The sequence below is a fragment of the Amblyomma mixtum genome, unplaced genomic scaffold (assembly GCF_055824585.1).
Source record: "Amblyomma mixtum isolate Tamu unplaced genomic scaffold, ASM5582458v1 scaffold_65, whole genome shotgun sequence".
Lineage (NCBI taxonomy): Eukaryota > Metazoa > Arthropoda > Arachnida > Ixodida > Ixodidae > Amblyomma > Amblyomma mixtum.
In genome coordinates this window covers 73,381-88,525 of record NW_028317762.1, presented here as the reverse complement: position 1 = coordinate 88,525, position 15,145 = coordinate 73,381, and the positions used below count along the sequence as shown (strand labels likewise).

Sequence of the window (15,145 nt, the reverse complement as noted above, 5' to 3'; positions counted from 1 at the left end):
ATAATAATAGTAATAATAACAACTGGTATTGGTAGTTACAGGCGAGCATAACGAAATTTAGTTCTTGTATCACTCCTGTTACTACACAGAAAAATGTAAGTAGAGCTAGAAAAAGAAACTACAGAAGAACACTAATAACAGTAAATGTAAAGAAATGTAGCTTCCAAACAGAGAACAAATACAACACTACTAACTAGCTCTGAAGATGTTGCTTCACAGGCTATTTCTGGCAGTACGCAATCCAATATAGTCACTCCAAAGTTAATTACCACTGCCCATTTTAGCTTTAAAAATTCTATTCAGTATTTCTGGCACACAACAATGGAACTGACTGCACTTTGGAGAGAAGCAGCAAGCATTGCGCATTTATCTGCACAGTTTGACTTGTGTCTATACTGAATCGAAGATGAGAAAGCCAGAAATAGCTCATAAGCACTGCTTTTCTTGACTGCCCTGTTCCCGAATGGCCAGACATGAAACTGCAGATGTGCTGACCTCTCCAACCATGATTTTAAAACAAATGAACTCTCAAGAATCATAAGCATGCAATTTTAGAGGGGTTGACAATCATTACCTAATGATGGAGAGGATCTTTTGAATCTTCGTCTGCAACGAGCTCAAAAGATCGGTTCCGGTCTTGATGAAAAGACGAGTCAGTAGAACATAAAGCCAGCCATGCAGGTCCGCACTGTGGACGTGAATCAGCTCACCCAAGGCCTCCAGGAAGAGTGTAAACACCTGGTTTGGGGGAGGGGGGGGGGGGGGGGGGGAACAAGCACTTCAGCTCACCATTGTGCATGTACAAAAACCTCAGGTGGCGGAAATTTCCACAATGCAATGGAATCTCACTATTTCAAGCTAGCTTGATTCAAATCAGCTTAATTTGAACTTGCAGCTTATTCAGACAAGACTTTGGTTCTGTCAACGCTGTGTATTAAAAAGGCTTCGCTCAATATGCATTCCTTACTACTTTAACAATTTTCTGGTCCCCTTAAAGAGCTTACATTACGGAAAGCCAACTGCACTATTGCATTCACGACTGACCTAAAAGAAACTTGATGGCATAAAGTGCTCAGTAGCGCCTCAGTGCAGTCAGAATATCCCATTGTACTCTATGCAATCTACATCCACAGGAGTATAGAAATGAAACAAATACCTCACTGCTTCAATGCCTGGTACCACTGAGTACAAGACTGGAGTGCAACATGTCACTGGATTGCTCTCACATTAAAAATTTGGTGCTGAAATGTCAAAGGACGCTTTGCTTGCCATAGGAGGCTCACCGCAATTTACAAGAGTTCTAGTAAAAGGCAATAACCTGCTTAAAAGACAGTGCATTCAGTTCATGCAATGAAGTGATGACGCTGTGTGCAAACAAAAAAACAAAATTCAGTTGCAGAATTTAATTGAAGTGAATGACATATGAAAAGTGAAAGCCCAATGACACGAGCCTCCATTTACATTAAAATTCTACTCTTCTATTATCTGTTCCCTTTGTTCTTTGCCATCAGATCAAGCATAGATTTTAGTGTCAAAATTCTCCAAGCGTGCGCACGAAGAGGAGCAAAGACCTGTACAAAAAAATAAAATCCTACAATGAGAAAATGTTGGGACTGCGAAAAATACTGTATACCGTATTTACTCGCATAATAGGCGCACTTTTTTTCCAGAAAATCCAGCTCAAAGTTCAGGGTGCGCCTATTATGCGGGGTAAAATTTTCGGAAATTTTTCGACTCGAAAAATTGAACATACCGCATAAACCCACCCATGTACGGGCCCCATCCTGTTTTTTAAATAATTTAAAAAAAAATATCCATGTAAGGGCCGCACCCAAACTTTCCACGATCCACGCGGGAATAGGGAACCCAAGCTCAAGTTTGGGAGCGCGACGCCAGCGCCGCAGCGGCGAGCAGCGGAAACTCGGGGCGGCGCCGTAGCAGACGCCCTGCTAGCTTTGTGTGCACGTGCGACGGGAGAGTCGCGCGAGGCGCAATCTTCGCGCTGACAGACGCGGTCTCGGCGAAGCAAAAAGGAGGTAGTACGAAGGCCGTAATGTAAAAACCAAAGCGTATGTACACGGTGATCCACTCTTACCGCGAACACGCGAGTATGCGGCCGCGCTCTTCGGAGAGCCAGTGAGTCTGTCCCTACCATGCACGAAAAAAGTGACAGACGATGCGCAGGCAAGTCGCTCGCTGCTCGATTTTCCAGCCTTGCGACTGGGAGTCGCAAGCCGCTGAACTAATCGGCGAGACAGTGGAGCTTTTGGCAATGACGCCGTCCGCGGACAGTAGAGCTTTCGGCAACGACGTCGCCCGCGGCCACGCCGGGCGACGAGCTGCGCTGCTCCCTCGCTGCCGTAGTCGTCGCTAAGCCTAATCATTTCGCACCGATGCTGTAGCTGAGGGCACTTCGGAACTGGCCAGCACTGTAATAAAGGTGCTACTCGCGTCACCATTTTACTATGTTCACCGTCACATAATAAAACAAAGACGTGACCGATTTCCGTGATGCCTTTAACTGCGGAGCCAGGCGACAACAGGCGAGCAGCACTGGGCATCAGCAAAGCGGCTTTGGAAAAGAAATATGCTTGTATCGCAGTTATCGCTTCTACCAGCAGCTCGGTATTGGCCAACGATCCTCAAAAATCATTCATTTTTGACGTTGCTCTACTCCAGGGTTTGGTATGAACGCGAACAAACAATATTAGCGTATTTTTCTGACGGCGGCGGCAGGCAAGCAGGTCGGCAGGCCGGCCCTAAAAAGCGCGCCGCTGTCGCTGTCATCATGACGCTTATACGACTGCGGTGCACATCAATACCGTCACGACATCCTCCTGGTCACCGTAGTGCATTGAGAATCGCACCGAGCGCGAGTGCAGGAGACGCGGTCAAAGCAGACGAAATTCTCGAAAGCGCGCAAGCAATGTTATTCCGGAGAGTTTTCGTTTCAAGCAAGAAGGCGACCCGCAGGTCGCACTTGCAAGCGTGAACAATGGTGGTCAAATGTTTAGGGGGTTCCCCCAAGGTGGAGTAGAATGTTGACGAACTGTTGCCTGGTCGCATGTCCTTTCGACTCGCACGTAAGTGGATCGCCCTGCGCATCGCATGCAACAACTGACAACTACGATCAACAAGTGTCTCGCTTTATTTCTCAGAGCTGATAGTACTTCGCATATTTCGAGCATATAATTATACCGTGGACTTACCTCTAGTTACATGTCATACAGTACGACGTTAATACTCACTCGAGAAACGCATTTTACAGTCAAATGGGCCTCCTCATCGTCGACCGTCTGCTCCACACAGTAGACGCGACTAATCAGTTTCCCCCCTTTAATTAAGTTTGCATTGCAGTACTGCGCGTCAGTCTGAACGATCTTATTGTGGCTCATGCAGGCCACACATCGCGACAGCGCGGGCGCGCGCACGTGCAAGGAAGCGCGCGTGCAAAGAAGCGTGGTGAAAGCAGCGCGAGCAGCGAGCAGCGCCCCAGTTTTTACTTTTCTCCCATAGATGGCGCTGCACATCAGGCGCAGCAGCGCCACCCGGCGATGCTTTGGGAGCCTATAGCCTTCGAAATGCATTCGACGTGGCCTCCGCGATCAGCTCCGGCTGCGGGCAACGGGCGCTTGGTCGCGGAGGCCACACACTCGCACAGGAGCTTCCAGGCGCCGCCCACGGATGGCGCCCAAGGTCAAGGTTATTATCATCAACTTTTTCGTCCCCCGCGAGCAGCCGCGAGCTTTCGCTATCCATATCGACATCAGCATCACCAGCTCCAGTTTTTTTATGGCTGTCAAAGGGCCGGTTTCTGTCGTATCGTGTGAGTTCATCGCAGTTGTAGCTTTCTTGCGCTGCCGCCGAGCGTTGCTATTTTAGCACGACGGACAAGCGCCTTAATAGCTACACAGCTGGGAGTTAGATCTCGAACACGGCAAGCGGGCGGCAGGTTGGAAATTCGACGTGGATGAGAAGTGCGGCAGTTGCGACTGCAGTATGCCTAAATTTTCGTATGCGACTCCTATCGCCTCGCTTTTCGAAGTCCTAAGTCGGGAAGGTTTCCGGCTGATGAAGAGTTCCAAACAGACGTTTAGAGTGAGCATCCCTGAAAACTGTGTGCGGCTGTTCCACGCGATGTCGTTATACGTGCTGTGGGTCAGCAGCATCTACGACGGCAGCAGCACTAGTGAGGACTAGTAGTAAGTTCAGCAAAAATTTTGTTAAAATAAAGATTGTGGGGGTGGGGAGGCATCGGCTTGCAATCGTGTAAATACAGTACTGATCACAGTGCCAAGTTCGGGGTGCGCCTATTAAGCGCGGAAATAAAAAAATCTGATTTTTCGCGACTGAACTGGGGGTGCGCCTAATATGTGAGTGCGCCTATTACGCGAGTAAATACGGTATATATGTGGAAGAGTCAAACTAATTTTCTTCCCAGTTTTGATGGGGTGAGACCCTTATACACAGGACTGGAATTTTTTCATAAATTTCTCCGACAACAGCACAGCCTCCATTACACTTCTCCCTTTTATGCCGAGACACGCAATGTTGCGACAAATTCGTGCAGCTCCGGCAAATCCTTCAAAGCTCCTGACGACCCCGGAGGAGCAACCTAAGTGGCCCACCTATAGTTCACGTGACCCTGTGGCGCCATGACAACCTGCCGCCCACCGGATTGTGAGCAAACTGACCGCAGTGGCAGGTGGCAGTTAAACTACTGACAGTCACTCAGGAAGAGTAACCTGGGTTGCACAAGCCTCACCGGTGGCAGCACCTGCCATCGCAGGGCAGTGGCACATCGCTTAAATGCTGCAGCACTGTGCCAGGAGGCGTATGAGGACTATCGCATCATAACCTTACAGCGAACCTTAAGTGTTCCCTCCAATTTCTTTTTCAAGCTCTTGCAATTTCTTTAATAACTGTTATTTTTTGTTTGTTTGTTTTTGTACCCAAGGAAAGGACAGGGTTAATTAGAGAGACATGAAAGAGGCCTTTGGCCTACAGTGGGCCTAGTCAGCCTGATGATGAGGATGATGATGCAATTTGTTAGCATCAAATGTCAAAAGCTGCATGCCCCTGCCCTCACCATACTCCTATTGGTAAGCTGAGAAAACTTGTCTTCTACAATATGGATCTCACAGAAAGCAATCAAAAGATTGCCAACTTCCACAAGCGTCCCCAAAGCCAGCCGCCGATCAAGTGGACCCACAGTCGCTTGAGGCAGCGCATTCTAAGAAAATGGGCCTGCGCATGGTGGGCCTTCCTTTCCAATGTCCAATTCATCACAATGTACATTACTGCAAGACAAGTCGAGAATACCTGCGCGTTCACTAGTCGATAAGATCTGGGCATCAGGGGATCGCATATCCAACTTCAGCACTTCACAGCTATAGCAAGCCTGTAATTTATAGCTTCAGCAGCTGTAAACTGCCACCCTAAAGAGTGACCACAGTGCCTAGCGTGCAATGTCTGCTCTGCTGACCACCCAATATGACAGCCTTGGACATCATATGCAACCCTAGAAAGCAACTTTTCAGCGTGCACATGAGACATGATGCACTGACCACCACTTGAACAGTTGCACAACTCAAATTTGGCTACATTGTAAATTACAATGCAGAAGAACCACAAAGTAGCATAAACCATGCAATGCTTGGTATGGCTGGGGGCCAACACATGGCTGTCAGGCACCTGCAGCTCATTTCCCCAGTGAAAAATCTGAAAACAGCACAAAGCTCCAAACAAAATTATGGAGGTGACTTGACTGACTCGGTAATGAAGAACTATATGTTAGTCTTCCTTTGTCCTTGTCTACCTTGGTGTGGGGGTCCATGAACATCTTGGTGAACATGTCTGTGACCTTCTTGAGGTCCGGCAGAGAGAGGGTGCGTCCCGACCGCAGCACTGACAGCAGGCCCAGCAAGCCCTCCTTGCGGTCCGACCAGTGGATGCTCGACAGGTGCTTCACAATGCTCGGCACATCCTGCAGTGCTACGTGGCCCTGCAGATAGGAAATAAGTTTTCCTACATGTGCACTGTTATGTTCTTCCCCAACCCTGAATTTCCACCACTGCACCCCATGCAACGATCTGACCACTTATCCTTCTGACCACTGGACATTCCTTTATGAGAACTGGCATCACATGCGTGACCTACAAGTCATGGAAATTTTTATGACAGAGGAGGATGCCATATAAACAGAGGCAATGCATTCTTATGCATTTTCTGCAGGCTGGTTGCTTCTGCGTAAGCTGATCACTACAGGTACTTTGCCACCACGGCAACTTGCGCTTTCGCAGCATAATAGACAACTGAAGTGCCCAACTTCTTTTGCATGCGATACAAGTTTTATAATAAAAAGGCTGATGGCGTGGATTCCCAAGTACACCAGAAGATAAAGACCAAAAAGATCGATAGCTATACTTTTGAGCGCAAGTTTACTAGCTTGCTCTGTGCTCAGAAAATGACGTGGTTTCTCTTCAATGGTGTTATTTCTATGAGAGAACCCAAGGCACAATCATCATCGGCCTAATTACACCCAGTGCAGGGCAAGGGCCCCTCCTATGCCTCTCCGGTTAACCCTGCCCTTGCCAGCTGCGGCCACTACATCCCCGCAAATTTCTTAATCCAGCTAACTTTCTGCCACCCCCTGCTACACTTGCCTTCTCTTGGAATCCCTCAAGGACCGGCGGTTATCTTGCCTTCTCATTACATGCCCTGCCCAAGCCCATTTTTCGCACTACTTGCTGCAAAAATAGGGCATGCATCAAAGTCAAGGGCGCCAGAGAACAAGGCAAATGCCAGACATTACTATGAAGCTGATGGATGACTAGCAAAGCGGATGTTTAGAGGCGCTCGTAACATACACAGGTGCGTCCCGTACAGGTGTGTAACTTAGACATCAAATTTCTTTTCTAGTGCAGGGGAAGGAGGATAAAAATTACCCGAGTTAGCAGTTCAGCAGTTATATATGAAGGGTGGCAATTAACGACTAAAAATAGTGTATGGCATCCCTCACACCTAGCCTGAAGAAGCATTAAATTCCCTTTCACTTTGTCAGAACAGAGGGAGAGAGAGCTTTGGCGTAGGGGAAGAATAAAATGGTCGGCTAGCAGAACATGTCCCTGGTCTGCTTATTCTACGATGGGAATAGGAAAAGTGAAATGTGAAAATGAAACGATGGGGCAGGTTGAAGATGAAAAGCGACGGCATCGCACTGCAACCAGCTACATGAAATTTCCAAGACTTGACACACATGCACAGGGCTGGAGTTTTATAGTGATGGTGCAGTGTAACATGTAAAGCTATTCCAAAAGACAAGCTGTTTACTGGCTGAAACGCTACTACAAGCCTGTAAAGGACGTATATTCGATATGGGTGACTAGGCACAACTCTGAACTAGAAATAGTACTAATTTATTAGAATAACCAAACCAGAAATAGGACAGCAACAAAAAGCGCACCTCATAGCCCCCTCTGTTGTAGGAACTGAACGAGCGATCTGAGCAGACGCTGGAAGTTTCACTCTCGTCCGACTGGTCATCGAAGGCGTTGTAGCGGTTTTTCCTTGGGGGTGTATTCTGAAACAGATAGCAGAAAGCACAGCTGGAGGTCATGAAAGATGGCAAGAATGCAAGAGTAATGCAGACCTTTGTCATATATCGGTCAGAAGAATTAGGTTTAAGCCATCTACAAACCTAAAAAAAAAAAAAGTGCTATTTATGCTACTATGCAACAATGCTAATACTGTAGTACCTGTGCAGCAGTGTCGCTAATAATTAACACAACATGAAAGACCGGCACACAAGTTCCTCAAAACAGGTAACGATTGCATTTGGGCTGAACTGGAGAAGCTTTCCTGTCATTGTCGATGACATCTAGGAGCATACAGCCCAGTTTGAATTTTTGAATTCCTTGCTTATGATGTCATTGTAATTGTGAAATGAGGAAACTGCAATCTACACATTTCAGCACTACAGCATAACACTAATGGAAAGTGTCAGAAAGCACCTATCGTCATGCAAAGCATAAGGTACAGGAAAATAATTGTCCCTCATATTCAAAGCTACAGATTCAGGTAATGACATTTTTACATTTTCCTAAAGGACATGAGAATGACTGAGCTCACTTACCCAGCACTCTAAAGCATCTGCCACTGCAGCTTCAGCTTCTTTGCTCTGCTGCAGAATCTGCTGAGCCATCAACGGAGCTCCGGCTGTTTCCAAGGGAAAAGAAAGAACAAGGCACCAGACAACCAGCATGAACAAGATACCCAGAAAGGGAGGGAGTTAAACTATAAATGCACCTGTCAGAATGTCTGTGGCACTATCATGTGTTGCGATAAGACAGCAAATAAAACGAGTTATGCCGTCTCTTAACAAAATACAACTTGTGAAAATGCCAATAACTGAATACAGATGTGAAAATGCTACATCCACATCCACATAATCCACATAATGCCACATCCACTGCAGCTACTCAATGGAAATGTGGGGGAGCAAAAAAAACTGCTGGCAAGGCTTACAGGTGTGTGGTTTGACCACACACATACATTTAGCAAGTTCTTTGTTGCATAACATGCAGGAAATTTTACAATCATCAAAACACAGAAAGCAGGAGCAGGGAGCCCTTCAAGGGAAGCTAGCTTTGAAATTAGTTTTGCAGAGCTGGCCCACTCCATGTCTGGGAAACAGCAAGTAGCACAACCACGTTTTCAATGTTTAAAAGTGGCACATCACACATTTCTTTTGCCACAGAATTTGAACAACACTTGCACCAAATATCCTATTTATCCCGCAGTGCCACAGTCCTTCAAAGAAACCAAACGCTCGAACGTGCACTCACTTGTGATGGTAGTTGGGTGATACCGCTCTGAGGCACCCATAAAAGGGCGCCTGGAGCCTCCACTCAGACGACGCTCGTACACTGCATCGATGGAAGGAAGAATAACGATAGGTGATGAAAAACACAAGCTGCACATTTGTGCCACAGAAAAAAAAGAAAGCTTTTCCTTTCCCCCTCCCCCCTCGGTGAAAACATGCATGCGGAGTATAGCTACTCACCCCCTGCCATTCCAGGGGAGGGGCCTGTGGGCCGCGTGGGGCTTGCCTCGCGGCTGGTTCCCACCGGCGTGGGAATGCCGGACTTCCGGCGCACCCGTCCCGTGCCATCCGCATGCGTAGCCGAGTAGGTAGCATAGCTCAGCCGAGATGTTGGGGAGCCAGACCTGCTGCTTGCTACATAACCCAACAGCAATATGAATCACACACGCTGTCCTTTCTGGAGCTTAACACTTCACGTGCAACATTAAAGCTTCCCTTCGTTGACATGCATTGCTTCTGGTAGACCTTCACTAACTGAGGTTTTTTTTTTAGACTGCCCATTTTTTGCCTTGTGCTGTAATGCAAGAGTACTGAGATAGCCACCTTATTATTCTAGCTTGGTTTGGTTTATTGAGGTTTAATGTCCCAAAGTGACTCAGGCTATGAGGGACACCGTAGTGAAGGGCTCCGGAAATTTTGACCACCTGCGGTTCTTTAATGTGCACTGACATCGCACAGTACACGGGGCTCTAGCATTTCACCTCCATCGAAATTCGGCCGCCGCGGCCGGGATCGAACCTCGTCTTTCGGGGCAGCAGCCGAGCGCCATAACCATTGAGCCACCGTGGCGGGTACCTTATTATTCTGCCATAGGCCTTCACATGTTATTTAGAGGAAGCCATGCATTTATATGCATGTCTACAGATATGGCTCAATGACTTTAGATTAGTTACAGAACGCCAATTGCATTGTGCTCACTAGAGACAAGTGACAATGTTGAGGCTGTGTGTTTTTCCTGCAATTATGAAATCGTTTAGACATAACCAATATAAAGCAGCGACTAAACCAGGCATTAAATATCACTTACGCTGTGACTGGGAAACACCTTTCGTTCGACTTCGGCTTATTCGCTCAGGTGATGCCATTGTGCTTGAAATGGTGTCAGCTCGTTTTGTTCCTGGACGAGCTGTAAGCCAATGTGAAAGAAGAAGAAAACAGAATGAGCTAACCACATGGAGTGGTAGAAAAACCGTCAGGTGCACTGAAGATTTCACAAACTTTAACGAATGCGCAAGTCTTGAAGCAGCATAACAGGTGCCTAAATACTGTATGCATGTTCAAAGCACAAAATGCGCCTCCGTTAATACATAGCTAAGCCTTCAATATGCTTCCCACGGAATTGTAAAAAAAAGTGCTCGCAGGCCTTACTGACTTCAGACCAAATGATGTTCAGCTTCAAAAATGATGCTTCACTTCCAAATTGGTGTTCAGTGCATAAAATATTGCACAATGATTTTTCCATATATTCTGCAGACACAGCGGGGCTATGATATGTTCCACTATGGTCACTCACATTGCATATACCCAGCAGCAGCAACAAGGAACTTCTGAAGGCCATTACAATTTCAGAACAGGGGGCACCATAATGTGCGTGCACAAATGCAACACGTAGCACTGAAATGGGTCAACCATCACAATCAGGTCCTTGATGATGATGATGAATTTTTACGGAGCAAGGGCACCTTTGGCCAAAGAGTACCATGGCGCAAGGTGTTTTCTTCTACTCAAGGTGGGGTCAAAGACCCATTTCCCAAGCATTTCATCACCCGAGATAAAATGAGCATTCGGCCAACAGAAAGCTTGTTTACAGCACCACCGGCAGGTATACTCCGGCAATGAGGGCAGAACCTCGTACTTCCCGCATGTGAGGCGGATGCTCACTAGGCCGCTGCTGCGGTCACCATATATCAAGTCCTTTGGGTCACAAATTTTTATTTCAATGTTCAGAAGCTTCACTTTCCAATAACGAAAAAAAAAAAAAAAAAACCCAAGGAAAAATATTAAAGGAAGGAATAGTTAAAACAAAGATTGCTTTAGCCCATTAAAAAATGTCAACACCCTGCCTCTTACTGCATTTCTATTCCTCCTCACACATGCCTCAACTTCCTCTATGGCAAGCACTTATGAATTTTAATTACCATGGCATTCTGCTCACGGTGTCAGGGAGATGAGCTGAATGGGAAATTGGATTCTATACTGCAGTGAGTACTGAAAAGACACTGCAAGGTGATAAGTGGAAGTGGCATGCAAAGGCTCAATTTGCCATGGCTCCAAGTAGTCACAGTGCCCTTCATCTTTCAATGTCCAGCTTCCCAAGTCTACAGTCATTCTTCTGTTCTCTAGTTGCAGTTCTCCACAACAAAACAACTGGTTTGGATTAGCCAAAAGCACAGTCTGAATTATGCAATTTCAAAACTAACTGAAAAGCAAAGAAGGCTGATTGAAATCCGGAAGTCGGCGCTAGTTACCTGAGAGTGCTAGTTACCAAACTCCCAATGCCACAAGCTGACTGTACATGTTAATTGCACAATGATAAAAATGAATGCTAATGAAGCAACATTACTGCAAAGTTGTCCGGGGTCTTTCTTGCATGGACGCAGCTAGAAAAGTACCCTAATGCTTTGAACAGCACAACACCACATTTTATTCTGCCACAAATGAAAATAGCTCCAAATAATGATTTGGATGGAAACACAATTTGTGAAAATCTGAGCGCACACTGTCACGATAAGGCCTGCACCATATTACAACCAGAAAGATGTGGGATTCTTTGCAAACCAAAAAATAAAGACGAAAAGTAGCAAATGCTTCGCATTTTGGCGTCCACTGTCTGCGATGTCAAGATTACACAATTTTCTTCACACAAGTTCTTTGTCCAGAATGACCAGCTTTTAAGAAAAACAAGCTAGCACAGTTTCACAGAGTATAAACCTAGGTCGCGAGTTCTGCAACTTGACAACAATTTACATATACCTGAAACCAGTGACTTCAATGCTTACACGATGGTAATAAGCAGTAGGACTGTAGTACCCACTACTGGTCAGACCAGAGTTTACGACAAAAAAGGCACAAGAAAAGTAAATTATTGATGGAGTGGCATTTTAGCCAAAGATACAACAGGCACTCTCCTGTTTTCCGAGGGAAACATGAACATAGTGCTCCTGCTCAGTGCCACTTACGCAGTGATGCTCCAGTGCCTCTGTTTTGTGCAGTGGAAAAGGCACGCGCTCGTGCCCTTCTTGCGGCCCCCAAGTCAATGGCACTATTGGACCGAACTGAGGAGGTGGCAAACGAAAACAAAGCAAACAAAACAATAAGGCAACCAAGGCAAAAAAATTAAAAGAAATGAGAAGTAAATAAGAAATAAAATTAAAAAAAAGATCAAAATAAGCTACCACCACTGCCAGAGGATACTTGATATGTGGGCTGAATTATGACAACGTTTATCTTTAAATGTGCAAGGGCAGTTTGGCTAAAGAACACCACGGCCACAGTGAATTAGGATGTGGGGGTAGTGTGAAAAGTGGGAGCTGCGGTGTAAATACGGAAGTTTCTGAGAAAGTCCACTGAAGACAATATAGTGCCTTTATAACAAACCAAACATTGCAGTTGACCAATGGGCATTGAGAAGCTATTGCCCCAGACTGCGACTTATCTGGCTGTTTCCAAGCTGCAAAGAACAATCAACCTCGAAGATTCACGACCTCCGAAGCGGGCGCAATGGTAGCAGTGACAATGGTGCAGCTAGCTCAGCATTGCCAGCTTATCTGGCTTGGCAGTAGCACGCCAACGTCATTAATGATGTGCCAATGCCCCCCCCCGGCAGTCAACATTTCCGGCTTCACGCCGCCTATGCACCGCGGCTCCTGCTTTTTTCACTACCTCAACTTCTAGTTCACTGTAGCCACGGCAGTTATTTTTTTTTTTTTTTACCAGCACAAGCTGAGGTCAGCCAGTCTTCAAAGTACCACTGGCCCAACACGCAGAGTCAAGCTACTTAGGGACTAGTGTTCAATGTTTCAACGCACCAGAGGCACTCCTGGTATTGTTGTAGACCGGCACGCCAGACCTCCGCCCCAGAGTTGAAGTACCACTTCCGGGCCTGTTTGCCATAAGACAGAAGACGCACACAAGAAATGACAGCACTGCACAACTCGGAACAAATCTGAGTAGTGTATGAGAGCATTAAAAAAAATAATAAAAGGAAGGGTTCAAGAAAGGGCTGGATGAGGTACTGATTAAAATTATGATTAATTAGTAAACACCTCTATAGAAAATGATCTTTTTGACTAACAAGTTAACTCAATTCATGAGAGTTAAATAAGTCAACTCTTAAAATTCTGTGACTAGTCTGTCTAAAGTGTCTGGTCCACATGACTTGCTGGTAAGCAGTGTTATGGAACGCTCAAAGAATCCCTGAACTTGAACAGCTCTGCAGGGACGACAATGAAAGATCCACACCTAGCGATTTGGAGGTGCAGAACAGACTCACCAGTGAACCCAGTAGGCCGGACACTTTTGACAACAATGGCACATCCTATTGAGGGCACATTATGGGTTAAGTAACCTGCCCTCTAAAGGAGCAGAATAGCGAATGCAGGTAAACATGCCAACCAACCATACGACGCCAAGGCGGCGCACTAGACAAACATGTCCACAACTATGAGCAGGGCCTCTCATTCATTCAACAGTAGAATCTTATAACTACTGTGCCCACAGCAGTGGGCCGCAAGCAAGGAGCTTCTGCAGAAGTGAACAACAGCTTGCGCCTTGGCCAGCCACAGCAGGAGGCAGAACAAAGCCAAGGGCCGTGGCAGCAGACCGTACCTGAGGTTCTCCATGGATCCGTGGCTGGAGACCGAGTGTTTCAGGGGTCGGCCCTGGGCGCTGTTGAGCGAGTTGCTGCTCGAGGAATTGCTCATGCACAGCTCGCCCTGCAACATGCGCTGTTTGCTCGTATCCAGCGAGTTGAGCAGCACGTCCGCCTGCTCCTTAAAGTGATCCGCAAAGCCCCAGAAGGCCCTGCAATGCGTGAAAGCAGAATAAAGCACTGGACGACGCAAGGACAAGTTCACAAGCCACTGTGCTAAGACCGGAAAGTTTGAAATAAACAGCTGGAAATCGAGATGAAACAAGTAGAGGAATAATCAAAGATCGCACCGAGCAGCAGACTTCGTTGAGCCAGAAATATCCAGAAGGTATGACAAGTTAATCATTACGAGTGGTCCACAGTGGAAAGTTCATTACAGGGAGCATCAAATCCAAGCACGTGGATGGAAAGGCTCCGTTGCTAGGAAAGATTAGGCTGACTAGAAAGGCTAGTCAGTTTACACAATAGTGTTAAGGGCCCCGTGTCGCAGAAAAGCCTGTGTCGTCGTCTGCAGTGAGCGAAAAATCCCAGAAACATTAATAAATAAAACCGAGTAGGAAATTGGTCGAGTTGTAAACTTTCACATTTTTCTTATTTTCCTATTCAACAATGCATACACAATGCCTGCATCATTAAAGCAGGTGATGTCCCATAGTTTATACCTGTCTCGTTCTTTCATAAACTAATGCTGCCTCCGTTTCTAGCCCTAATTCGTCGGCATGCTTTCAAGATACATAGATAAACTGGTAACCAAAACCATAGGCAAGGCGTGAGCAGTATGCAACAGCCGCTATGAGCCTAAGGTTTGTCGGCTCTTATATTTCAAACTATTTTTCTCTGCCAATGAACAACACATTCCCAAAAAGTGTTATGCATTACACAGCCTGACAATATCCTTAGTTGGAATCGAGACCTAAGCACAGTGGTAACGTGACTTGCCGCTTTAGTAAGCAAACGCAAATGATGCGTGAACTTCCACATTTATGTAAAATTTATGCAAAATTTGTTGTATATCGGGCTCTTATAAGTAGGGTTGCTCAATGGGCTAGTTTGGGCACAGTTGACATTTAGGGTCTGAAAAAAGAAAAAAAAAATGGGGGTGGGAGGGTGACATGAACAAAGGAAAGTACAGCTCAACCGTATCCGCATTCCTTTTCCTACACTCCTGTAATGCCACCCAGGGGCTGCTCTAGCAGAAAGAACTGCCACAAACCTTCGCAGTGAAAGCTGTTCCACAATGTTAACACTAACCAAAAATTTAACAAGACCACAAAACCACAGCAATGCCTGAAGTACTTGCAACACAGAACTAGGCAGCAACAACAACAACAAAAAAATGCCACTGTATTTGTAACACTGCTTTAAACAGATGACCACAATTATGGCAGCGG

The 15,145-nt window shown here is 46.2% G+C and overlaps 1 protein-coding gene across 5 annotated transcripts in view; it reads right to left on the bottom strand.

The window, feature by feature from the left end:
- The window catches only part of LOC149324343 (CLIP-associating protein 1-B-like), a 48,635-nt gene that overhangs the window by 18,990 nt on the left and 14,500 nt on the right, over nt 1-15,145 (bottom strand). For 4 of the 5 annotated variants that reach the window (XM_089565608.1, XM_089565610.1, XM_089565609.1 and 1 more), the window contains 10 exons: nt 13,712-13,906; nt 12,913-12,986; nt 12,064-12,159; nt 9,912-10,010; nt 9,065-9,238; nt 8,847-8,927; nt 8,135-8,217; nt 7,466-7,582; nt 5,819-6,004; nt 575-738 (listed from right to left, as the gene is read on the bottom strand). In XM_089565608.1, the coding sequence (XP_089421734.1) occupies nt 575-738; nt 5,819-6,004; nt 7,466-7,582; nt 8,135-8,217; nt 8,847-8,927; nt 9,065-9,238; nt 9,912-10,010; nt 12,064-12,159; nt 12,913-12,986; nt 13,712-13,906 (1,269 nt within the window). The remainder of the gene's footprint in view (nt 1-574; nt 739-5,818; nt 6,005-7,465; nt 7,583-8,134; nt 8,218-8,846; nt 8,928-9,064; nt 9,239-9,911; nt 10,011-12,063; nt 12,160-12,912; nt 12,987-13,711; nt 13,907-15,145) is intronic. The other variant, XM_089565611.1, reaches the window with a different exon arrangement.